General features: G+C 34.8%; 2 protein-coding genes, 1 non-coding gene and 1 pseudogene across 3 annotated transcripts; 1 reads left to right on the forward strand and 3 right to left on the reverse strand.

Annotated features, from left to right (window-relative positions):
* Window positions 1-6807: 6807 nt before the first annotated feature.
* On the reverse strand, window positions 6808-9961 carry LOC139839530 (rop guanine nucleotide exchange factor 12-like). The gene is made up of 7 exons (XM_071829610.1): window positions 9799-9961; window positions 9580-9696; window positions 9196-9347; window positions 9049-9123; window positions 8697-8963; window positions 8001-8321; window positions 6808-7379 (listed from the first exon to the last, which is right to left on the reverse strand). The coding sequence occupies exons 1-7, from the start codon at window positions 9848-9850 to the stop codon at window positions 6978-6980; spliced, it is 1386 nt and encodes a 461-aa protein (XP_071685711.1). The 5' UTR covers window positions 9851-9961; the 3' UTR covers window positions 6808-6977.
* A 539-nt stretch (window positions 9962-10500) lies between these two features.
* Window positions 10501-10582, reverse strand: TRNAS-CGA (transfer RNA serine (anticodon CGA)). The gene has a single exon. It is a non-coding gene; the product is annotated as a tRNA-Ser (tRNA).
* A 5787-nt stretch (window positions 10583-16369) lies between these two features.
* Window positions 16370-19645, reverse strand: LOC139840385 (uncharacterized; annotated as a pseudogene).
* A 3479-nt stretch (window positions 19646-23124) lies between these two features.
* Window positions 23125-25867, forward strand: LOC139840387 (protein ALTERED PHOSPHATE STARVATION RESPONSE 1-like). Its single transcript, XM_071830657.1, has 5 exons — window positions 23125-23599; window positions 23731-23909; window positions 24462-24685; window positions 24761-25480; window positions 25702-25867. The coding sequence occupies exons 1-5, from the start codon at window positions 23125-23127 to the stop codon at window positions 25865-25867; spliced, it is 1764 nt and encodes a 587-aa protein (XP_071686758.1).
* The last annotated feature ends 1 nt before the right edge of the window (window position 25868 follows it).

Consider the following 25868-nt stretch of genomic DNA (forward strand, 5'->3'; position numbering starts at 1 on the left):
GAACGTACCTCAGTTCGCCAGAAGAGGAAAGCGGTGATTGAACTTATTTGAAAAGAAAGCCTGAAAAATCGAATCACCGGCAAGATGCCGATGGTCGGAGATGCAGCAACAAGATCTACAAAACGAAAGGATGGAGTGCCCAGAAGATAAAGATGTTAATGACGATGTAGAGAGATTATTTGCGCGTTGTCACGGACCATTGAAACTACTATCTTTGGTGGCGTGTGTTTTTCTTGAAAAATGAAAAAAATAATAAGGTTTAAATTAAAAAATAAAAAGTGAAGGGAGAGAAGTGTAATTAAAGTTCTGAGAGAAAAAATATAAAATAAGCGGAATCAATGTGTTCCAATTTCTGGCCTTGCACCGACCATCGAATGGACCATGGACTAAACGGCCACTGCCTGAAATGACTATGTCCATGGGACGCCCCCCCCCCCCCCCCCCCCCCCCCCCCCAAGGTACATCTCGCGCCTATGGGCCGCTATAACTATCCAAGAATACACTCGAAACTGGAAGGATAAAAAAACCCACCCGGTGGACTGCCGAGCTACAAGTCCTACGAGACGGGAGCGGGATTATCTAAAAAGCCAAGGTCGTGGGTGGCCAAGAGGGCCTACTTGGAGACTTGGGATCTCAGCAGGAAATGCGAAGGTTGCTTAAAGCCGGTCGACCGATAGGCGAAAGTTGAAAATGAAAATGAAAAAAAAAAAAAAAAAAAAAAAAAAACCCCTTAAAGAGAAGGTCAAGCTCAAAAGTGCCCGCTAACTTTGAAAATTGTTTCGGTATTAGTCAACTCATCTACACATGCCTTTATTATTAGACCATTTTTAGTGGTAACGGGCTGATGGGGCGTGATAGGGTGTTTTTGTGGGGTATAGTGTTGATTTGGCAAAGGTGATGGGGTGATGGCGTGATGGAGTTTGTAGTGGTATGGCGTGACGGTTATGTGATGGTTAAGAAATGAGGTATTTATAAAAGAAAAGAAAAGAAAGAGTATTGAAGTAGATACGTGGCACCACCTCATTCGATATCCAATTTAAATCTGCAAGTGATGGGGTACGTGATCACACCAACGATTTTTTGGCTCCATCACGACCCATAGTGACGTGATGGAGGTATGATGGTCGTAATTTCTAGGTGATCACGCTACACTATATATGGTCTTAATGAACAGTAACTTTGTGATTAATCAAAGTGTAAAGAGGTGGTTTTTTAGTGGGGACCTTTCCACCCGCAATCTGCAATCAAGATGAAATACGTTCATCATTTGGAGAGACTTCGCATTATATTATGCAAGTTATCGAAAAAGTACTCCGTATCTAATAGAAAAGTTATCGTCCATGTCTTCTTAACAACTGCAGTTTCAAAGCAGATTAAAACATGACGTTTTACTGCTCATTTGTCAGCTTAGTAATATCACGATGACAGCAATGACTTAGTAATTAAATAATTTGTTTAGTCCAAACTCAATGAACAAAATATTAACCTTACCGGATGAAACGACCCTCGAATCGGCCCCAAGAGACGGGTATCTTCAGGTTTTAACCAAAAATCATGGTGGAAAATATTAATTAACCACAACTCTAAGCTTATAAGAGACCAATACTTTCAATATGTAGCCGATGTGGGATAGGTGTTACACCGGACCACTTAAATTACTAATTTTATCAGCTTTGATGTTTTCAGAAAATCAAAAAGTATATTTAACCATAATTTGATGTTGTTATCGTTAAAAATCTTGAAAATGCAAAGCTCGTTCTGTTGTAGCCAAATATATGGTATCAAACTTTGCCAAACTTATATATATGTATCCTTTATATTGCACATATCAAACTTTTAGTTATCTATATTGTATCTACAATGCATTTAGATAAGTAATTGTCTATACTTCATATATATACATTTACAATATTATGAGATGATAAGGTTTGTAAGTGTTAAAACTATTAATGTATTTCTAGATATTAGTAGAATTAACTAATAGATATTTTACTAAGTATATACTAGAAGATAGTAGATGTAAAGGAAGTCAAAATATAAGAAATGTCTAGAAAAAGTCCACCGACATTTGTGGGCTATAAATAGCCAAGTTGTGTTGCATTTGAGATGTACCAAATTCTCAACCAATAAAAAGAATCCACTTCTTAAACTAAGTCTTCTTCACTTCCAATATTTCAATAAACATCCCCTCCATTTTAATAACATTTCAACTAAAACTAATAAACTATAAACTAATCAATCACAAATTATAAAACTACTACATTTCTAACAAGTGGTATCAAGAGCCGTGTTGGGCGTTGTTCGAGTACACCATGACTACCGTTGGTGCATACAATATTCCCGTCCCCATCTTTGATGGCGACAACTATGATTTTTGGAGTATCCGAATGAAGACATATTTTCAAGCACAAAGCTTGTGGGATATTGTCGAAGTCGGGTTTACAACTCCAAAAGACGTCGAAACTCTGTCCGCAGAAGAACAAGAAAAATACAACAAAAATGTTGTAAGAAATGCTGCTGCTCTAGGCTACATTCAACAAGCCTTGACACCGTCTATCTTTCCACGAATCATGGGAGCTACGACAGCCAAAGAGGCGTGGAAGATCCTTCAAGAAGAATTTCAAGGAAATGTCAAGGTGAGATCTGTTAAACTACTAACTCTAAGACGAGATTTTGAAAATTTAAATATGAAAGACACCGAGACCGTAAAAGATTACTATTCTAGAATTAAAGAAATAGTAAATCAAATGAGAGCCTATGGAGATAATATAACTGACAAAAGGATCGTAGAAAAGATACTTATCAGTATGACCGAAAAATACGATCATGTCATTACCGCTATTGAAGAGTCAAAAGACATCGAGACTCTGTCAGTAACGGAATTAGTTGGCTCTCTAGAAGCATACGAGGCTAGACTGAGTCGACGCAGTGAAAACTCACTTGAAAGTGCGTTTCAGTCTAAACTCAAAATAAGGTCTCAGAAATCTAATAATGAGGGGAAAAGAAATCTCGAAGTAAAGTCGAGAGGAGGAGAAAAACCCAGAACCGGGTTTGATCAGAGAAGAAAAAACTATCCTCCATGTGGTATCTGCAAAAAGACAAACCACTTGGAGAAAGATTGTTTCCACAAAGGGAAGCCACAATGCAATAATTGCAAAAGATTTGGGCATATAGAAAAAGATTGCCGATTAAAACAAAATCATCGAGCTAACTTCACGGAAGAAAGTGAAGATATTCCGGAGAACAAAAATCAGCTATTCTATGCCTGTCATGTCGCAAATAAACAAAGGGACGATACTTGGTTGATCGACAGTGGGTGCAGCAATCACATGACAGGAGATGAGAAGCTATTTCAGAGTATCAACACCTCCGTAAAGTCCCGTATCAAGTTAGGGAATGGAGAACTCGTGGATACTAAAGGCAAAGGTACTATTACTGTTCAAACTAATAACGTCACTCGATCTATCAATGACGTTCTTCTAGTACCAAGCCTAGCAAGTAACTTGTTAAGTGTTGGTCAAATGATGGAGCACGGATACTCTTTACTCTTCGAAGACAAATCATGCGTTATTCGTGACAAGAAAAATAACTATAAATTAATAGCCGAAGTGCCAATGGAGAACCGCAACTTTCCGCTTCGTTGGCAGTATATCCAAGACACAGCCATGAAAGTTCAAGTTGAAGAATCATGGCTATGGCATCGAAGATTTGGCCACTTTAACTTTCACGCACTAAAAATCCTCCAACAGAAGAATATGATGAGAGACTTGCCTAACATAGAAGAAATCACTGACACGTGTGAAAGCTGTATGATGGGCAAGCAACATCGAAAACCTTTCCCTCGTGACAAAGCTTGGAGAGCGAAAGGTATACTGGAGCTGGTGCACACCGACGTTTGTGGACCAATGAGGACCCCGTCACTTAACCAAAACAGGTACTTTATTCTCTTTATCGATGACTATTCTAGAATGACGTGGGTGTACTTCATGCGTGAAAAATCTGAAGTATTTACTATATTCAAGAAGTTCAAGAATTACGTAGAAAAGACTAGTGGCCATTATATAAAAACACTAAGAAGTGATAGAGGAAAAGAATACACCTCTACACAGTTTAATAAATTCTGTGAAGATGAAGGAGTTAAGCGTCAACTCACTGTTGGTTACGCTCCTGAACAAAATGGCGTCTCTGAACGCAAAAACAGAACTGTAATGGAAATGGCCAAAACAATGATACACGAAAAAGGCCTTCCAAACAGTTTCTGGGCCGAAGCTGTATACACGGCTGTATATATACTAAATCGATGTCCCACGAAAGCCGTAGAAAATAAGACTCCGATAGAGGCATGGAGTGGAAGAAAACCGTCGGCAAAACATTTACGAGTATTTGGATCTATCTGCTACATCCATATTCCAAAGGAGAAACGTCACAAGCTCCAAGAAAAATCAGAGAAGGGAATATTCTTGGGCTACAGTACAAAATCAAAAGGCTACCGAGTCTATAACCTGAAGACCAATAACATCGTGATTAGCCGAGATGTGGAGTTTGACGAAGACGCTTCTTGGAACTGGGAGAAAGACAAAGCTGAAAAACAAACATATCTGCCACGGATATCTATAGAAACTCCAGCTCAACAACCACTACAAATGGAGCATTCTAGTCACGAAAGCACAGGAGAAACGAGCCCTGCTACGCCAAGTTCTCCTTCAGCAACATTACCTTCAGCGCAAGAAGAATCAAGTCCGGAATCAACACCGGGAAGAGTTAAAAAGTTAGCAGAGGTGTACGAGACTTGCAACTTCACAACTATAGAACCTGAAAGCTATGAAGTTGCATCGAAAGATGAAAAGTGGGTGGCTGCTATGAACGAAGAAATAAGAATGATCGAGAAAAACAACACATGGGAGTTAGTTGATCCTCCAGAAAATAAAGAAATCATTGGAGTAAAGTGGGTTTACAAAACAAAGCTCAACCCTGATGGTTCTATACAAAAACACAAAGCAAGGCTGGTAGCTAAAGGCTATTCACAACAGCCTGGAGTCGACTACAACGAAACTTTCGCACCCGTAGCACGACTGGATACTATAAGAGCTCTTGTGGCATTGGCAGCTCAACGAAGGTGGAAGATTCACCAACTAGATGTGAAATCAGCCTTTCTAAATGGGTTTCTAGAAGAAGAAATATACATCGAGCAACCACAAGGGTTCATTCAAAAAGGAAAAGAAGAAAAAGTCCTAAAGCTCAAGAAAGCCTTATATGGACTTAAACAAGCACCACGTGCTTGGTATAGCCGCATTGATAGCTACTTCACAAGTTCAGGATTCAGGAGGAGTCAAAGTGAGCCCACACTCTACATCAAAACCCAAGGTAACTCTGACACTCTCATTATTTCCTTGTATGTCGATGATCTTATATATACGGGAAACAATGAGAGAATGATACAAGAGTTTAAAGAAGACATGATGAAAACGTTCGAGATGAGCGACCTTGGATTGATGTGTTATTTTCTTGGCATCGAAATCAGTCAAGAAAATGAAGGCATCTTCATATGCCAAAAGAAATACACGGAAAATCTCCTGAAAAAATTTAAACTATACGGTTGTAAAATCGTAGCCACGCCACTAGTTGTCAATGAAAAGATGAGAAAAGAAGATGGATCGGAGAAAGCAGATGCTTCAAGATTCAGAAGTCTCATTGGAAGCCTACTTTATTTAACAGCAACAAGACCAGACATCATGTACGCAACGAGTCTATTATCCAGGTACATGAAAAACCCTACTCAAATACATTACGGAGCTTCTAAAAGAATTTTAAGATACTTGCAAGGTACCATGGACTATGGAATATGGTACAAGCCCACTATAGACTCGAAGCTTCATGGATACACTGATAGTGATTGGGCCGGATCTGTGGATGACATGAGAAGTACTTCCGGATACGCATTCACACTTGGATCTGGTGTATTCTCATGGACATCAAAGAAACAAGAAACGGTGGCACAATCGTCAGCCGAAGCCGAGTACATCGCAGCCGCTAACTCAGCTAATCAAGCTAAATGGCTAAGAAGAATACTTGAAGACATGTGCGAAAAACAAGATGAAGCTACTCAAATATTCTGCGACAATAAGTCTGCAATCGCGATGGCAAAGAATCCAGTGTTCCATGGTAGAACAAAACACATTGATATCAAATATCACGTTCTGCGAGAAGTCTCCGCCAGAAAAGAAATTGAACTAAAATACTGCAAGACCGAAGAACAGGTTGCAGATATTTTCACTAAAGCACTACCAAGACCCAAGTTCGAGTTCCTACGCAACATGCTCGGAGTAACACCGAAATACATTAAAGAGGAGTGTTAAAACTATTAATGTATTTCTAGATATTAGTAGAATTAACTAATAGATATTTTACTAAGTATATACTAGAAGATAGTAGATGTAAAGGAAGTCAAAATATAAGAAATGTCTAGAAAAAGTCCACCGACATTTGTGGGCTATAAATAGCCAAGTTGTGTTGCATTTGAGATGTACCAAATTCTCAACCAATAAAAAGAATCCACTTCTTAAACTAAGTCTTCTTCACTTCCAATATTTCAATAAACATCCCCTCCATTTTAATAACATTTCAACTAAAACTAATAAACTATAAACTAATCAATCACAAATTATAAAACTACTACATTTCTAACAGTAAGCTTAAGATTAGACACTAAAGTCATTAAAGTCTAACCAAATAGGCAAATAATACTATTCTGCAATGCATTTGACACAGTAATAAATTAAATTTTCAGGACAATAATTGTTTCTGCTACTCAACCAATGCCACCTCTATTGAATAAGTTCTATAATCAAAGTTGAAAAGATCCTTTAGGATAATTTTATACTTCCTGCATTTACACAAGAACAAATTACATACTCTATATAGGTCTAAATATACATACACATGAAACTTTTTTTCTATAATCTTATGGACTTTATCTCTCATTTGTGTGTCGATGGGCTTCTTCCTCCTAAAGTCTCTAGCCTTTCTAAATATGTAAGTTTCTTGCTGTTTGCAGCCGATGATTGTTTTGTCAACGCGTTTCCATTTGATAAGTCATCTTTTGTCCCATTTTCATGTTCTAAAGTCCAACTCGTGAAGTCAGATAACGTCATTGATATTGGTGCATCGGAAAAGTTTATATTTTCCAACTCTTCTTTTGCATTGAGGAATTTTCCTGATGCCATTGATACGAAATCATTAAGAGGGTTTCTTTTTATATCCCCTGATTTATTTTTTACAAGATTATCTGCATGCAATACATCTTCAATTCGTGACATCACTTTGTGTGCTAAGCTTTCGAGTATTCTTGAATAGCTCTCAAGAATGGCGTGGCCGATATCCTGCATGAGTAAAAGTGACAATTTGAGTAACGGGTCATAATGGGTAATTTCTAATACGGGTCAAGTTAGGTTCATAGGTTGACCCAACAACACCTTCTAGCCTACTTTTATGAGCCTGTTGAATAGTAATAACATGCTAATCTAACTTCTGAAAATAAAGCTATTTCCGAGGATCTAAGAAAAGGCAAATGGGTGGATCCAGTAACGGGTCAAATTGGGTAAGATTTCTTAGTGTTGGTCACTTGGTCTGTAGCAATTATTATCATTTAAATATTGAAAACAAATAAATAATTAGTATGTCTATTCCTTTAATACTTTACATATTAGATATTATATTTGACAAACAAATTTGTGTGGTTTAAGCATTACAGCTACAGTTTGGATGACTTTTAACTCATTTGACCCATTTCATTTATTTAGGACCCTTAGACATGAATCAAAAGCTGAATTGGCCATTAATAATAAGTAAATGAATTTTTCAATACACTTGGGGGAACTTTTGACCCGTTTCACTTTTAGCAAAAAACAGAAAAAAAGATTAAATTTCACCCATTAAACAATATGACTCACAGTGACCCATATCAGTTTAAAAAGAAATATACAAGCTTGAAAGATTCTTACTCGATTGTTTTCGATTTTGCTGGCATCTAGTGCAGATTGCGGGATACCAGGGTAACGACGTTTTAATATAAGTAATATCGTCTCTGCTCTATCTTCAAATTGTTCTCTTTTTTCTATACTCACACTTGAACCCCATCCCGATTTTCCATCTTTATTCGTCATTTTCCTCCTCCATATCACAATTGATGCCTCAATCCTGTTCTTGAGATCAAGAATTTTATGCTCTGATGATAAGTCCATCACGGAAAGAAAATAATCCGGATCAAATTGATCAACAGTAATATTTTTATAGACTGAATCTCCTAGGCTTGCCCGTCCATTCTGTCATAGTGATAATTAACTAATTCGCATTAAAAATACTAAAAATAATAATGATACGATTTTTTTAATGACAACCCTTAAGAATATAATGCAACAATAGGGGTTCATTAACAATGACTATCCACTGATGATCCATGATCAAATTGATCAACATTAATATTGCTAGGATAAGACAAATTTACATGCATAGCTCATGCCAAATTTTATCTGGAAAAATTTACGACGTTAGTGAATGGACTGTCCGTGCGATGTGTTCAAACTACAGGGACTATCCACATCGAAAAATAATTTTTCTCACTATCTTAGCAATTTGGTACAAAACCACAAGGACTATCCGTGCAATTTTTTTCAAAAAATAACTTTTGAGACAGTTACCTTGGGGAGGGAGTCAATGTAACTTTCGGGGATTTCCATTTCGGTAAGAACATGAGCGTTCATAGCCATGGTTGCTTTAAGTACTTGGTTCACCGAGTCTTTTTGAAACAACAACCATTTTCTTGTAGTATCAGATAAACCGTTTGGCGGAACTTTTGGAGTCGGTAACCACCATTTATCTCCTTCTCTTTTCTTCTTTGATTTCGATACATCATCTTTAGACGCGTAAGTAAATTCATCCTGATCTCTAAAATTCTCTAAACATTCCTATGTTCACACAAATAAACATAATATCATCAGTTTTCGTTTAGTGCAACTTTTCATTGTGAAACATAAAGTGGCCATTTCTTACCATGAGCATTGCGTCAAGCTTCTTTAGCGCTGGAATATTCACAGCAACATCGCTTCGTTGCCTTGTAACCATTACCTGTTCAAAGTTTTTGAATTAGCAGCATATACATTTATAAATTTAGAGATGAAAAATAGAAGAACTAGGTACCTCCATTGTTACGCCATTATTATTTTGTTTTGAAGCCACAAATTCAACAATGTGATCAGTGACTGTTAATAACCAATCGATTTCTTTACGCCACCTCGCTTTACTTTCTGGCGCCATAGGTTCTAATTTCGAGATTTCTCCAAATACAGAAGCTGTATACAACATTTTATCAAAACTACTTAATTTGGTCCAATTAAATCTAAGAGTCAATTTTAAGAAAAGTTTATGGAGGATTATGATGCATTAGCGTCATAATCCTCCCTATGTTTTTCTTTGTAAGTTAATTTCTTATGAACCTCAGTTGATCAACAATTCAACATATCCCTAAAAAGCAAGTCCAAACATCCAAAATTACCAAAATTATCAATGAAATTACACGATTACCTGCTAGATTCGTGATGGCATTTGACAATGCCAAAGCCGACGAAACACCTTTCCCTCCACCTGACATATCCTCACCCAATAATAGCTTACCAAACCTCTCCTTCATCAATTCCATATCTTGTAAGCAAATACAAAAATACAAAATCAGTTTATCAATAATTCAAAAGTAAATAAATATAAATATAAATATAAGAGATGAAACACAATATATGTAATAACCTGCATATATGGATTCAAGTTCAGGATCTAAATCTGATTTATCCTCTTCCATGATAATTCTTGTATGTATAGCTCTAACTATTACCGAATTCGAGCACAAAAGCTGGACAAAAAATGAAAAGGATTTGAACAAAACTACAAAAAAGGTGAATCGGAAACGAGATTGATGATGATGTTTTGTTTCCAATATAGGGAAAGTGATGCAATGTGTTTTTTGAAATGTGGAAAAAATGGTTGTTAGAAAAAGGATGGAGGGAACGTGGGGTGTAGATATTACTACAAACATATTCAATGCATGATCATGATGATGATGAAATCATAAGTTTATGAAAAACGCAAAAAAGTAAATAAGTAAAAAAGAAAATAAATAAGTAAAAAAGAAAATTATTTTATTATAGCTTATATTTTAGGTACATATATATCATCATATAGCTTATATTTTAGGTACCCATAAAAAAATTCAAATAGTATCGGATGATTTTTATACTCAAAAATATTCTCTCTTATTAATCCAGTTTGAAAAACAGAGATTAATTTTTTCCATAAATATAATCTAAAAATCGACATATGTTTTGTTGAAATACTATTACTGTAATTCCTAATAAAATAATGCATCGAATCATTTGCTAAAATTGGGTTTGAGATTATTGTTTCTCAAAAAGAATTTATGTAGGTATATTTCATAATCTAAAGTTAAAAAGTCGTCGACAGCAGGATTCGAACCTGCGCAGGCAAAGCCCAACAGATTTCGAGTCTGTCTCCTTAACCACTCGGACATATCGACAATTTGAGTACCCTCGTATCATTAGAATATAAATTCTATTTGGGTATCCAACTTCTTCGTTTTAACACTAATATACATATCTATTTGACTATTTTTATACTCTCAACAATAAAAGGCAAAACAATGTTTTCCAACTATTTTTATGTGTCAAACACTTTCAATCTACGCATATGAACCCAGATCAAATTCGTTGATGTGAAAATAGTAAACATCACCTAATTACACTTCAAGGATCAAACATTATATGGACCCGTAAGCTACACAACGACTCACTTGAATCAATCAGTACTTGTAAGGGAAATAAAAACGATGACCCATAAACTACACACTGACTCAGTTGAATCCCAAATTCCATCATACTTACATGGTAGAACACCATGTTTGAGCTTGAAGTCTGGTTTTAACCGCCACATCCACTGGATAACAACGTACCCAACGTTTGTGTAGAAGCTTTTTTGGCCATTTTTCAACATCACGAGTGCGTCTCGTGTGATCCTGAAGTTTGACTGTCAAAACATGCCTTCCAGACCTTCAGTTTGTATGATGTTTTTGGCAACGTTTAATGAACCTTTTTCAGTGCATTGGTGTTAGAAATCGGGTATGAATTGACTGCCGGATTCGTTCTTGAATCGTGTAATCACTATCTCTATAAAGTATTTCGACCCTACGATTGCCACGGTTGCACGAAATCTTTACAGGGATCAAACAAGAACGCAATCAGTGTTTTGGGCAACGAAATCACTGAGCAAATTGTTAGAGAATATGTGCGTGTTTCTGTTGGTTTTTATGAATGCAGAATGAATGAACAAAGACGTTCATAAACTGTTTATAGGAAAACAGTTAAACCGAAAGAGTGTAACCCTTCAGTTTTGGCGGGAAAATCGGTTATACCAAAAGGCATACCTGTTCGCTGACACTTATTCGAACGCTGCCCCTTGGACCCCGCAAGGGGGCGCAGCCCCCTTGACCCCCGCATTTTACGCGACAGTTAGTAGCCAACTCTTACGGGCGTGTACTCCACACTCTCCGAACCCGTTGGTAAGTATAGCTAGCTAACACCTGCATTCAAGTAAATCGCAACTAACTAAAATGTACGTTGGATGACACTAAAATCACCAACAATTGGTTTGGTAGTTGTAGTCAGAACTATTAAGAGTTACATTTGGTGTTATAACAAGACTTTGTATGGCACTGGCACCAGTGCTACATAGCGCAACAGTTTCATATCAAGAAGGTACTGTTGTATGCAGAACTACCTCGACTACTTTGTTGCTTGATTCTAACCGTATCAAATGGATGTGGTGCTACAACATCTGTGATTCCCCCAAACCCTCCTAACAATTTCTCTACCCAAACCAGGCCGGAAATAAGATAAGCTTTTATACATGGAACATGGTTTAGCGTAACTGATACATTCTTTAGTACTTTGGATTTCTTTTATTCTTTTTTGTTTGAATCATGTGTTTTTGGGGAAAAAGTTGATTGTATTGAAACTGAAATTCTTGGATGAACAATAGTGCAAGACAAATTTGGAAGTGTTATGTGAATGAAAACAGGAATTACCATTGAAACAAGAAAGATTCAACATGATTGCAACACGAACCTATAGGTATATTAATGCATTGACAATTTACGCGGTTTTGAATGATTGTGCGTTTGATAAAATTGAATGATTTAGCGCTGAATGGTTCAGAATCTGAATGATTCAAAGCCACCGAATAATATTTGTTCTGAATGAATATAAGCTATTTGATAATCATATAAAATGAACGATATGAACTGAGTAAAATGAACTTATTAACGTGTAACATGAATAAAAAATTCAATATACTTATTGGTTTAAGTGTCCAGGATATGATCTAAGAGAAATATTATAGAAAATTTAGGCTCTTAATGGTTTTCAGCTCTGAATGATCCAACACTGAATTCTGAACCATCAAGCACCATATGTTATTCTCCATTAAGAGGCAAACAAACACACCCGATACTATTAATAACTTGTATCTCCTATTTGACAGTGTTAACCTTCATAAGAAAATCTTACCAGAGACGGTATAACAACCAATTAAAATAAAACACATCCATATCAACACACAACCGAAACACCATCAAGACCAAGTATCAAAAGATGATTATCACAGAAGTTTCGATAACATAAATAAATTGATAAAGTTTGGAATCTTAGGCAAACATTTCACCAAACATATTAAGGGTAAGATTCACTAATCGCAATAGATTATACGCAACAACTTCAGTTCTGCAAGTGGATACCTCATTTCTTCCCACTTTTTTTCAAACCAGCACCTCCTAGTGCTCCCTTTTGAGCTTTTGCTCTAAGTTCCTTAAGTGCCTGCAAAACATGCATATTTGAGAATTTAGCAACGTTCCATTGCCTACAGATAAGTTTCTAGACGCGTACCCAAAAAAAAAAAAAAAACTCACCTTTTCTTCATCCTTTTTCTTTTGAATGTTGGCCTTATCAATCTGCAAAAGCAAAATTGAATAATTACTTAAACATGAATTTTGTGAAATCACAACTGATGCCAGACAGGTAAGGATTATGATTTATCTCGAATGTCTGGGGTAGATCAAACCGGGACAAACATTGCCCAAAGTAAAGTTTTCATGCATACGAACTCCTACATCGCTAAGTATTACTTCAAGATACTTATTTCAAAATTTAAGTTCATCGTATACAAATACGGTTGAACACAAAACCATCCATTTACAGAAGAAATATGTACAATCAGTTGATAATAGCTTATAGCACTTTCCTAGTTTCCTGTTATACTCCTCCATTAATGAGTTAGGGTAATCCTTTTGTATGATTTGAACAGACGAAACACCACAGTTTACCACTTTGAACTTAAAGGATATAGACTAATATAAAGCTTGTTTTACCATAGTTTAGTGTACCATACAAAGATAAGAAATTCGTAACATAATGGCCCGTTATCTCAAAGGGGGTAGTATTGTACAGACAACCATATTCAATGAAGTTTCCACACCTACTAGATTAAGGTACAATAGAATAAAATAAATAAGTCTTCAATCCAAAGGAGGAACGATTATAAATTTAATAGGTTAACTAGCATAAATACCATTATTATATAATTAAACAAAAGGTAGGCAGCATAAATGTCAAGAGACGAGTTTAGGGTGGGAGATTGGGTATATTATAAGCTTCAACCTAGCAGGCAGACGTCACTAGAAAAAAGAGAGATATGCATGATATATATATATATATAGTAATATATTGTAACTTTTGTCATACAATATTTTAATCTCTTTAATCTTTTGTCTTTTGTGTCTTAATCAAAGAGTCTTTATTCCATTCCTTCAAGTTAATATGGGTTCTGAATCACTAGATCTTTAGTCATAAGCAATGTAAATGAATTAATTTTCTTAAATTGAAAGCCCATCATTAAACAAATTCAAATAATTCAAATACATATCTTTGAAAATTATGAGTATAACACATTACACTTTGCTTTAAAAATACACATTACACTTACATACATCTATAACTAATAACAACTAGCTAAACAGTGTGAAAATAAGCATTCATGCTTTACCAATATCAAGTCAAGTTAAGCAAAGTCAATATGATTTTAGTCAAGTTTGCAAATTGGCAATTAATTGTTTGGATTTTTTTAACAATTCTTCTTTAACGCCTCCTTTTTACACAAAATTACTAAAACTCAGAACAAACAAATTTAAGGTAGCAAAGTTAGCTGCATCAACTAAAAGCTTAAGATCTAAGACATATATACAATACAAGAAAAACTACCATGCTGTTAAAAAAAAAAAATACAAGAAAAACTAAACAAAATACAATAAATATACACATATGTATATACATATATGTAAATACCTCGTCGTATTCTTTCTTCTCAGCTTTTGGTGCCTTCAACGGCTTTGCTTTTCCCCCTGTATTAATATTAATATTAATATTAATATTAATAGCAATATTTGCATCAATAATAATTATTCAAAAGAATTAGTCGATAGTTTGAAAAAGATGAAAGAGTGAGTACCTTGTTTACCACCCTGTTTGGACGACATGATCAGAATCTGAAATTAGGGTTAGAATGTGGTATTCGTATAAAATTTGGGCGACTTGATATTATAACTCAACTCTAACGCAGAATTCAGATGCCTTTATAAAACCACCCAACCCTATTTATTATTTATAGACCCGATTTATTTATCAATCGAGAAAACTGGTTACCGCTAATTTTAAGGTTAATTAATTATTAATCATCAATATATATATGTTACTTTAATTTAATAATAATCTTTTTTTTTTCCGCCAAAATAATACAGTAATAATAATTATAATTATTTTTATAATCATACCACTAGTCCCTATAGTTTTTATAACGTACATCAGTGGTCCAAAACCTAACGTTAGTTAATTTCTTCCGTTAATCAATCTAATTTTCTATTTTTTTTTATCAAACTTATTCAGAAAAAATCAAATCTAATCTCTTAATATATAGAGATACAACTTGAAAACCCAAAACAAATATGGAGACAACGTGACGTAATCACAATAAACAATATACAAATGCACCCACAAAACATTAAATCTGAGTCAATCAAATAAATTTTGAATAATTACATACAGATTGAAGTTTAAATGAACACAAAAAGCTCCAAAAGGGAGCATGTAAAAATCATATAGTTGAAAACATTAGCCTTTTGTTGTAAATCTTAGTTTACAGATGGTAACGATGACAACATCAAAGCTTTTGCTCTTGTTGCATTAGTTTTGTCATGCAACTTTAGTTGGTTGTCTCGTGAGGCTATAGAGCATGTCCTACAGTCGTTTTGTATTTTGTGTACCTTATAGTCGATAATAATGATAACAATGACCTTACTATACTCGAAAAGAACCACTAGTTTATTCTCGACTCTCGACTAGCTGAGAGACCACTTCAAATCCAAAAAAAAAAAATGTTCTTTTAACAAATCAACTATATCAAAAACGTCCTTATTATCTTATTTAGGCTCAAGCCGCCACCTTATGTTAAAAAGGATTCTAGCAAAAAACAAATACCAATTTCAAGCAACTCTTTTAATTCGACTAAAAATTAAACAAAAAGTTGATGATTGTAACAAAGAAAACATAAAAGTTTCTAATTACCTTAACCTTGATATTGGGAAGAACAAAAAGGTAATAGCAAACGGCGAAAAAAATGGTGGTACTCTATTGCGAGTTAAGTTACATTCGACCGTGAGCCCACCAACAGGATGTGTTGATTTCTGATTGTAATGATATTGTTATAGCTTGGTTTGCAGCTCTTAGAGCAAAATCAAATTAAGAACAATGTTTAATGTTGAAACTTATGTTAAAATGATCCATATCGTGTAAAAAATTGTAAGTATATGTAATAACGAACGTATGTGTCGTTGGAATATGAATTTGTGAATACACTGCCAATGTCAATTGATAGGCCTATATAAGTCGTAAACCAAAAACCAAATTTCTGAACATAGAAAGATTCGAGAAAGGTGAATGAGGTTTAAAGCATTATGGTAATGTCAGTCCTCTTGGTATCATACGTGTATGTAGAGGTTCAAAAAATAATGAAAATAGATCTAAAACTACATGATGAATTGCAAAGTTCAACCTTTAATTCAAATGATGGTGATAATTCAACATTTCTTTGTTACTTAGAATTGTAATTGCAGATAAAAACTGTAATAATAATATAAAAAGTAAAGATAGAATACAATGTTGCTGAAAACTTAAATGTATGTATTACATATGATAGAAGAATTTTAGTAAAAAGGTTCATCACTTTTCTTACCAAAGATACTAGGTCCATATGTAGAACTCACTAGGTCTGCAATGAGATGAAATTGCAAAGTCACAAATGAAACGATTGGTACGAGTGCCAATGCAGCTACCGGATAAACAATCCATGACTTTCTTTGACCAAACACAAGGTACAAAGTTGCACCAAAAGCTATAATCATGGCTGTCATCGAGATGAACAAAGCAACAAGGCCGATAATTAACTTTCTAGGCAATGTAACGAGAAAGTCTTGTTCAGCAAAACGTGTTGTGAGGATTGACAAGAACATTAGTAAGGATGTGATAGCTGCAAACAATGATATGGCATCCGATACAACAAATAATGTAAAGGCGGCATCGTTAGTGAACATTGGGAACCCCGTATTCTTATTGTTGCCACCTGGCACGGTAATAGCGGCTGCAAATACGATGGTGGCGATTAATGCAGCTGTAATTGTGTATGACTCTGCAGCAACCTTCATCCATTTTTCTTCCTTGATCACCAAGTCCTTGTGTTCTCTAGTAAACATCATTTGAGGTGTTTCTCTAAACGAGTTCTTTTGTGTGATGTTTAGTGGGCAGACAAATCCTTCGACTTCCTGTCAACATAACACTGTAAGTAAATACACTATCTGAATGATTTTAGTCATATTACCAATATATAATAGGATATATATGTATATATAGGTGGTTTCGAGATAGCAAAGATTATTATTAGTATTACCTTATACCATTGCAATTCATATTGTATTTGCAAAGCAGCACCAGATATGAGGTTAAGTTTTTCGGGAGGTGCCAATCTTGCAGCCATGTAAAAGGTTATTCTTAAACGGATCTTTGATTGTTTTATAAACATTTTTATGTTCACTCATCTGGTATAACAGGTTGTAAACATTTTCTGAACGGTTTATCACAGCATATTGGATTATGTTGTGACCGTTTTCATTTGCACTCCAAATTGCATTAGGGAAATCAGACACAATCTTGACTGCAACCTCGTGCACGTTTTGTCTAGTGGCTTCAAGAACCGGATTGGTATAATAATGATGTTGAGAGCTGGAGGCTATACAAAACCGTATCAACTCACAAACGAATTGTAATAGGTGTATGACATCAACAAACATATTAAATCTTTCTTTGACAGCTTTATACGACAACACTAATGCAACACGGACACAAAGAAGCATATTTAAAAAGGTGTGTAAAAGAATTTTGAAATCAGCAATGGAATGTACTGATTGCACATGATAAATTGAAAGTTAATTAAAGAAACAGAGAAAAATATGATTATATGGATGAACAAACATGTACCCTGGACTATTCTTTCCCATGTGCTGAGTTCATGTGGGAAATTTTGAGCTATAGCCATCAAAACAGTGTCGCTATCCATCTTTTCGTACTCATTAAGCAAACGTATTGCTAAATCTGATGATATATACGAATAGGTGAAGAATCAGATACCACCGACATTGGTAACAGTATCAAGGGTGAATGTGAAGCTAGCAAATTATTAACTTAGTACTATATAGTTGGTCCTATTTTAAACCATCACAAGATAGCACATTAGTTAGCGCCCTAAGATCCTTGTAAGAGGTCTCAGGGACAAATCTTGGGGTGGTAAGGGAAGGATTTGAAAATGATCACGGATAATCCAATCCCGGCTAAGTCACGTACATTAATATAATAATACCTGCCTCCCTCCCGGGTATCCTGGACATGAAAACCTCATGCAAAAAATAGTTGGTCATATTTCACTTAGATGGTTGAGAGGCGCTTACAGAATTTTTTAGATGCAATAGCATTAACAACAAGGTCATCACCACTTCTGCCACAAAATAGAGTACCCATCTCTATTCCACCACGAGCTATACTGTACTCCAATAAACATATGTATGTATCAGTGTGCATATTTAAAAAAGCTTTAATTAGTGGTGTATCACCATCGTTGTCCTTAGTAAACAATAACTCTAGATTTTTTTCAACCAAGATTCTAGCAACGTGAAGTGCTAGCAACGTGAAGTAGTGTGCTTCCATCTGAGTTTCGCATATCCAGTTTGCTATCTGGTGCCTTTTCCAACATTTTCCGTACCAACCGCTACATGGAGTGTTGTGTTGCCATTGAATGTGATTTTGTCTGTCATTGTGACCGGAGATCTTCCTTCATCCCTACTTCTTACATGTTCACGTTCCAAAATTTGATCAATATCTTCCCACCGTCTTCCCAGAGTAGCTTCATACAATATTCGGTGAACGATTGTTCTTATTTCTGATACTTTAGTTTTATCTTGATGGTCATTTAAATTTGCATCTTCAGATACCAGATTCCCCTGTATCGTCACCAATTCTTTTTCTTCAGTTGTACTTGTTGCTTCTCGCACATCTGAATTTGCATTGTTATGAATATATGTTAAACCATCAATAAGAGCCCATTGCTTGGGCACTGAGGTCCTTGCAAGAGGTCTCAGGTTCAAATCTTATGATGACCAGGAAAGGGTTTGAAAACAGTCACATATTAATATGATGAGATAGCGTACATAAGAGTAAAAATATTCACCCTCACAGGTCACCCAAATAGGGAAAGCCTCATCACATGAATGCAAGTTACATAAAAAGTAACAGTCATACATCAAAAAATAAGTGTTTTAAATATAAATTGAGCCATTACTCCACACGAACTTTGCATAATACATCTACGTATATGTTTTATAATATGCAAATGAGATCCTCTCAAATTATAACCCCGTAAACTGTTAATCTAATGGTTGATACATGTGAACAAAAAAAAACATCTTATGGAATAAAAAATATGACAAAAAATAGCAAAAAAGAAATGCACCTGACACTTATTGACGAGGAATAATATCTGTTGGGCTGTAGATACTTTTCATTTGATCCCACACATAATTTGCAGTGAAATCTGTGCCCGTTTGTAGAATATTAACGACGTACTCGAGTGTTTGCTCAGATAGAGAGCCAAGAATCCAACCTTTAACGAGAGCATCAGATTTGATCCACTGCACATCTTCCGGTTTCTTCTTTCCCTTAATATCAGGACTTACAAACTCACCATTAATGAAACTCATCATACCATGACTCACGATAAGGCATAACATTTGTGTCTTCCATACGACATAATTATCCCTACCACTCAGCTTCACCGTTACAAAGTTTGGAGCACAAACATGTGATGGGTAAGGATATATTTGGTCTTGTGATTCGTCTCCAACTTTTGCAAACGATTTAGAGTTTGAACTTTCCATTTTTATATTTATGTATGCAAATGTAGCAGATGCAAACTATAGGGTGATTGATGTTTTATACTACAATTCCCAAAAAGTAATTCAAAAACTTAATACTACTACCTTTGGATGTTTGATAAAAACCAGTATCGAGTAAAGCCTCTATAAAATCTCAAGACTCTTTCTAGCAAAATTACTTAATATCCTACCGAAAAAGTGCCAAACGACATACAAATACACCAAAACTACACTAAAATGAGCTAAATCACAAACATGTTCCTTACAAACATGTAGTTATGAACAATAGAAAACGCCAAAGGTTTGTCCCTAAATGACATTGAGGACTATGGGTAATAGTATGACATATATAGTAATAGCAAGTTGCTATATATATTTGATGAAATATTTACATATTTATCACACGTATAAATGCAATACTTATCTACATATATAGTACTAAATTACAAATATATGTACTCTAGTGACGCAATTGATATTGAAAGTTGTTTTATAGGTTTCCACTGCATCCATGAATATGATCCATGACTGTCCATATTTATAGGGAAGGGTGAATTGTATTTTTCATCTATGTGGGGTTTTGTTTATTCTCACACATCGTCTTTAAAAATACTCTACTCTCGGCCACGTCATTTGGGCTTTTTTTTTTATTTAATCTTCCCATCAATGTATACATACTTTATATTTACTTTATATTGTATCTTTATACTATAAACATATATACTTGTTTTGTTATTGTTTGTTCTTTGAGTTTGAATATGTAAATGTTTGTCCCTAATATGCATGAATTTGTGATCCTGGTCTTGTATGTATTCAACTATTCATATAGTATGTATGTTTGTGTATGAAGGTGATGAACAGATATGATGATGAATCTGATCAGATGATGATTTAGATGAACAATCAGAAACAAGAATGTAATCAAAGATACATATACATTGAATATCGATTACATCCACGGCTTCTCAATTACGTTCACTTCCTAACTAGGTTAGGACCTACTGATTTTGGGAATGTTTTACACCTTAATTGTGTGTGTTTATGTAAAAGCTTAATGGTGACTAATGGTGAGGCTTGATATTTATACTATCACTCTTACATACACTTAAGCCATTACATACACTTAAGCCATCACAAGCACTATTATTCTTATATGTAATTCATATCCTAACAATCAATTTTATCAATATTTATGAAAAATTGAAAAGATATACGGAGTATAAAAATTAATGAGGCAATGTGTATCACGGGTTTAAGACAAGGCTTTATGTAAAGAGTAAAGAAAACTTGGCACATGAATTGTTATCGGAATCGAAATATATATTTAATTAAAGTTAAATATAAAGATAAAGTAAAGAGAAATTAAATATAAATGTTCAAATCAGAAGATAGTAACCTAAAGGAAGCGTGAAGGTGAAGTGAGAGACGATAAAATGGGTTGTGCTGCCTGTTTGAATATTTTTATGTTGTTTCAAAGTTGTAATAGTCAGAATCAGATATTAGACACTATTTGTCATATCGAAATCAATCCATAAAATGAACATAAGGTCATTTTGTGTGAAAATTGAGCGACTTACGGAGAAATGAAAGTAAAAGGGGATTTCTAATTAAATAAAAATGTCAGGATGTCAGCACCCACTGCTCTCAAATGATATTCATACCTTACTGTAAACAAGTATGTCATCACAATAACGATGCTAATGGTCTGTGACTAACTCGTGAATTAGAACTAATATAACAGCTAATGTTTGACTTTTTCGACTTCTTGACTTAATGAATTACATGTGCAAATGATGTGTATCCTGTATCAATGCAGTTGCTCTTAAATTTGTATCTATACTACTTTTATTTCTATTATCATTAAGATCATGGTAGTCGACATACTAGAAAACTGTACTAGTTGATTGGAAGGCTTCATGGCCCCCTAAGAGGCCCTCCGCATCTTGTCACAGGTGATAACACTAACATTATTATCAGCTTTTTCGAAGTTTATAAATAGGTGATGTGCTAAATTGGTACTATTACAAAAGATGTCTCAATAATTTCAGTTAATGGTTTTTTCAGGAGGTTATTATGAATATGAATACACTTTAGACAACTTTTAACATATTTGACATTGTTTCCCTTTTATTTAAGTCATCTAGCTTAAACTGTTACTAATAACAAAATACAATATAACCTAAAATGAAACCATCACAAATGGTTGGTGTCTGAATATCAGACCAAGGTCTCGTATTCAAATCTCACTAGCAATAAATTTTGAGGTGGCCAGGGAAAGAATAGGAAATGCTCATGCAATAACATGGTTAGGTCGCGTATATCTCAGAAAAAATATCCGCATTAGGAAAAACCTCATCCATTGTAATATAACCCAAAATGACTAAGTAGTAAATAGAATGGATCAAAATATCCACCTCATGTCTGTGTGGTGGTGGGCTTGTCCTTGTGGATTTGAGGCTCACCAATGTAGTCAAACTGTCAAAAATACTAAAAAGAAAAAAAGGCTACCTCTAATTCCTCACAAGCACCTTTGTTTGCTACCCTATAATTAGGTTTCTGTAATTTAGTTACACATGGAATCTGTCAAAACTTGAAGAACTTGAGATGGCATCTTTGCTGGTAGCTGCCACATAAGATGACCTCACTGATACATAATTTAGTACATTGGAAAAAATAATGTCATATTTTTTAAGCAAGGTTCTAGTTAATTTTTTTAATGTTTTGACAAAAACAGGTTTCAGTAGAGGTGGTAAGATGGGTAGGTCGCAGGTTGGATTGAAATTGGTTGTTATAGCACTCCCAGAAACGGGTCAGGTTGACCCCGACTTTTTAGTCCACTTTTATGAATAGATATTGCATAAATATGATTGCAAAGCTCTGTTATTACAATTATAAACTTTTTTATAATACAAAAAAGTTAAGGTTGCTGTAAGAATTCAAATTACACTTTGGCTTGTTCCAGTTTGGCTCTTTAACTATAGATCATAGCACATATTGACGTATTCATAAGTAAATGCCACATTTCAAATTTCAGTTTCCATTAGCTTATAAACAAAACCCTAAAAAAAAACCAAACAGATTACAAACACAAAAAAGATATTTCAGAGTTAACAAGTAAATAAAATATAAAATAAGGAGTTTATAGTAAAATTAGAGATCACTAGCTTGATCTCTAAGTTTGTTTTCAAATTTCCAGTGTGACAAAAACATGAATATAATTAAATAAATAAAAACCACTTTTGTAACATTTATCTGTTTCTATTTAGCAATGCTAACAATATTGGAAAGGTAGACTGGACTTAGTAACATTTTGTATAAATAAGATCCTACATTTTGGCTATATTGAATAATCAAACATTTGAATCCTAATTTTTGTCCTCATACATATTCCTTCCTTCAATCTTTTACAAACCAAAATGTATTAAGTTTCAACAAATTTCTCAGATCAAAATCACCCATCACATCTTAAACAATCACAAAACATGGGTTGTTCGGAATCAAAGATCAACGATGTACAAATTATGAATCAATGCAAAGAAAGAAAAGCTTTCATGAAACAGTCAGTCGCTGCTTGTAACACCTTTGCTGCCTGCCTTTTTGCGTATGCCGAGGCCCTCAAGAACACTGGATCTGCGTTTGCAGATTACGCTAAGTGTGCGACTCAATTTTCTGAGGACGTCTCTTTGGAATCGCCACATCATCCTAAGTTACGTCCGTGTGAGAAAGATGGGGTATGGGACTTTTTTTATTCGTTTATGGATTACGACTTGGCTCAAGTTGATGATAAAAATAGTACAGTTAAAAAAACTGGTGAAGACATGGATAATGTGAATTTGTTGCAAGTATTTACAAAGCTTGATGATGGTTTTCTTAAAGCTTCAAAGAGTGTTCATAAAATTTGGAAGATTCTTGATGGCAATAAGCTAAACTACCACTCGAATCATGCACATAATCAAGGTAAGTGTTATCATATGATCATTCTTTTATACATTATGTGGAGAACTTTCAACTTTATCTTATAATGATAGTGTTTTTTTCGGTTCGTTTACTCTTTGACTGATATTGATGAATGGAATACTTGGTTTTAGGAGACCATATCAGTCATTCTGCAAGGATCATGCGGGTCATTACATGGAATGAGTCGTTTAAAGGACGACAAATTGCTATTGATGCGATGGACGATTTTGCGTCTAGGGGAAAAGAAACTCATGTGACACTACTAGAGAAGATCCTGGCATGGGAGATGAAGCTATGTGATCAAGTGAAGGTAAGAAAAAAAAAAGTGAGATTATATATATATATATATATATATATATATATATATATATATATATATATATATATATATATATATACACACATATATATCAAATGTTTTCAACACACATGCACCTTTCAATACACTCTTATGTCTACCAAAGGGCTTCTGGCTTAGCGGTATCAAAGGAACTTATCGACCTTGAGGTTGTGAGTTCGAGTCCCGTGGACAAAAATTGCTCATGTGTATGGTGTTCACAAAAAAAGAAAAAAAAAAAAATACACACTTACGTCTGATCCATTAGGACTAGACATTAACGGACCTGAACCCACAACCTTGTAGTTCATAGGCTCCTAGATACCGCTATGTCAAAGAAGTTGGTAGCTCAAAATGAATCATGAATATATAGTCAATTGATAATGTATAACTTCTCTTAAATAGTTTGTTACTATGTTAGTTGCTTGATCGAACATCTGTCACAAACTTACCCCGAATCCACATTTTTCGCACACATGATTTGGTTTGATCACCTTTGATTAGCTTCCTGGTTATGTTTAACAGGTTGGTGAAATGAAGAAACGTGAATACCAGAAAAAGGTCGCATCACTAGATAAACTTAGAAAACGAGGCGCTAGTAATGATTTATTAGAGCGAACACAAGACGTAGTAACTCATATGCAAACAAGATACATTGTAGATTTGCAATCCATTGAATCGACCGTTTCAGAAATCAACTGCCTTCGTGATGAGCAATTGTATCCAAAACTTGTTCGGCTCATTGAAAAGTAAGTTCATTATTCACAATACCGTTTTTCAAAATTTGTACAAATAAAACTGATCAAAAATTGTTCCTTTTGTAGGATGAGCTTTATGTGGAAGAACATGAGGCAACAACATCAACACCAATTCGAAATCGTGCAAGAATTAAAATCTTTCAAATTCTCACACAAGGAAACAAGCGAGCGCAATTTAATAAACACGCAAAGACTTTATCTCCACGTGAGAATTTGGGGTTCTGAATTCGAAAAACTGATTACTCGCCAAAAAGAATACATCAAATCGCTCAACAATTGGCTAAAACTAGATCTAATCTCCATAGATAGCAACTCAATCGACAAAAAATTACTTGCGAAACAAACTCAAAATCCTAAGATCCAACCGTTGTTGAGTAATTGGCTAGAAAACCTCGAGAAGCTTACAGAACAAGGGGCAATAAACACGATCATCAAATTTGCATTAGCAGTGGAAACAAATGTTGATTATCAATTAAAAGCGATGAAATTGAAGGAGAAATGTGAGGAAACAAGGATGGAAATAACAAAGAGGTCTCGAAAATTTGAAGAATGGTGCGATAAACAAATAACAAAGGGGAAATCAAGTGACGAAGTGGATATCGATGTAATGAATGATATGGAGGTTGTTGCAGAACAAGAGGTCGTTGTGGCTGCATTAAAGCGGCGGTTGGTGGAGGAGGAGGAGGATGCGTATCGTCGGTGGTCCGGTCAGGTGATGGATATGAGGACCGGATTGCCAGAAGTTTTTATGTCGATGATGGAATTTGCTTGTGTTTGTTCAAATATGTATAGAAACTTGAAGTTTCAATTTTCCCGCCAACATTTAAATGGTAGTTGCTAAATATATTGGTTTAATCCTATAAATCATTGTTTTATTCTATGCCTTTTTATCTTCTATTTTTTACCTTTGATAAAATGTTGGATCACTGATTAGCTAAAAGGGCTCTCTTTTTATATGTTCATAACTTTTTTTATATACCTGTTCTTGTGACGAAACGTGTGAACAGGTATGTAGCTTTAGTTATTAACGTTTGCAAGAATAAAAAGCTAAAGCACATTATAGATTACAGAAGGCCTGACAACAATATATATTTTCTAGGAGATCACTTTATTCATCTGCTTCAACTCCCAAAAGAAAATGGGACAGTTCTATACTTCTATGTTATTGCTTAGT

The sequence above is a fragment of the Rutidosis leptorrhynchoides genome, chromosome 4, assembly GCF_046630445.1.
Source record: "Rutidosis leptorrhynchoides isolate AG116_Rl617_1_P2 chromosome 4, CSIRO_AGI_Rlap_v1, whole genome shotgun sequence".
Lineage (NCBI taxonomy): Eukaryota > Viridiplantae > Streptophyta > Magnoliopsida > Asterales > Asteraceae > Rutidosis > Rutidosis leptorrhynchoides.

Coding starts and splice junctions, on each gene's coding strand:
- LOC139840387 (XM_071830657.1), top strand. CDS start 23,125: ATGGGTTGTTCGGAATCAAAGATCAACGATGTACAAATTATGAATCAA. Junction 23,600..23,730: donor GAATCATGCACATAATCAAG/GTAAGTGTTATC, acceptor ACTTGGTTTTAG/GAGACCATATCAGTCATTCT. Junction 25,481..25,701: donor GCTTGTGTTTGTTCAAATAT/GTATAGAAACTT, acceptor ACGTGTGAACAG/GTATGTAGCTTTAGTTATTA.
- LOC139839530 (XM_071829610.1), bottom strand. CDS start 9,850: ATGGAAGAGGATAAATCAGATTTAGATCCTGAACTTGAATCCATATAT. Junction 9,124..9,195: donor ATAATGGCGTAACAATGGAG/GTACCTAGTTCT, acceptor AACTTTGAACAG/GTAATGGTTACAAGGCAACG. Junction 7,380..8,000: donor GCAAAATCGAAAACAATCGA/GTAAGAATCTTT, acceptor TTACTCATGCAG/GATATCGGCCACGCCATTCT.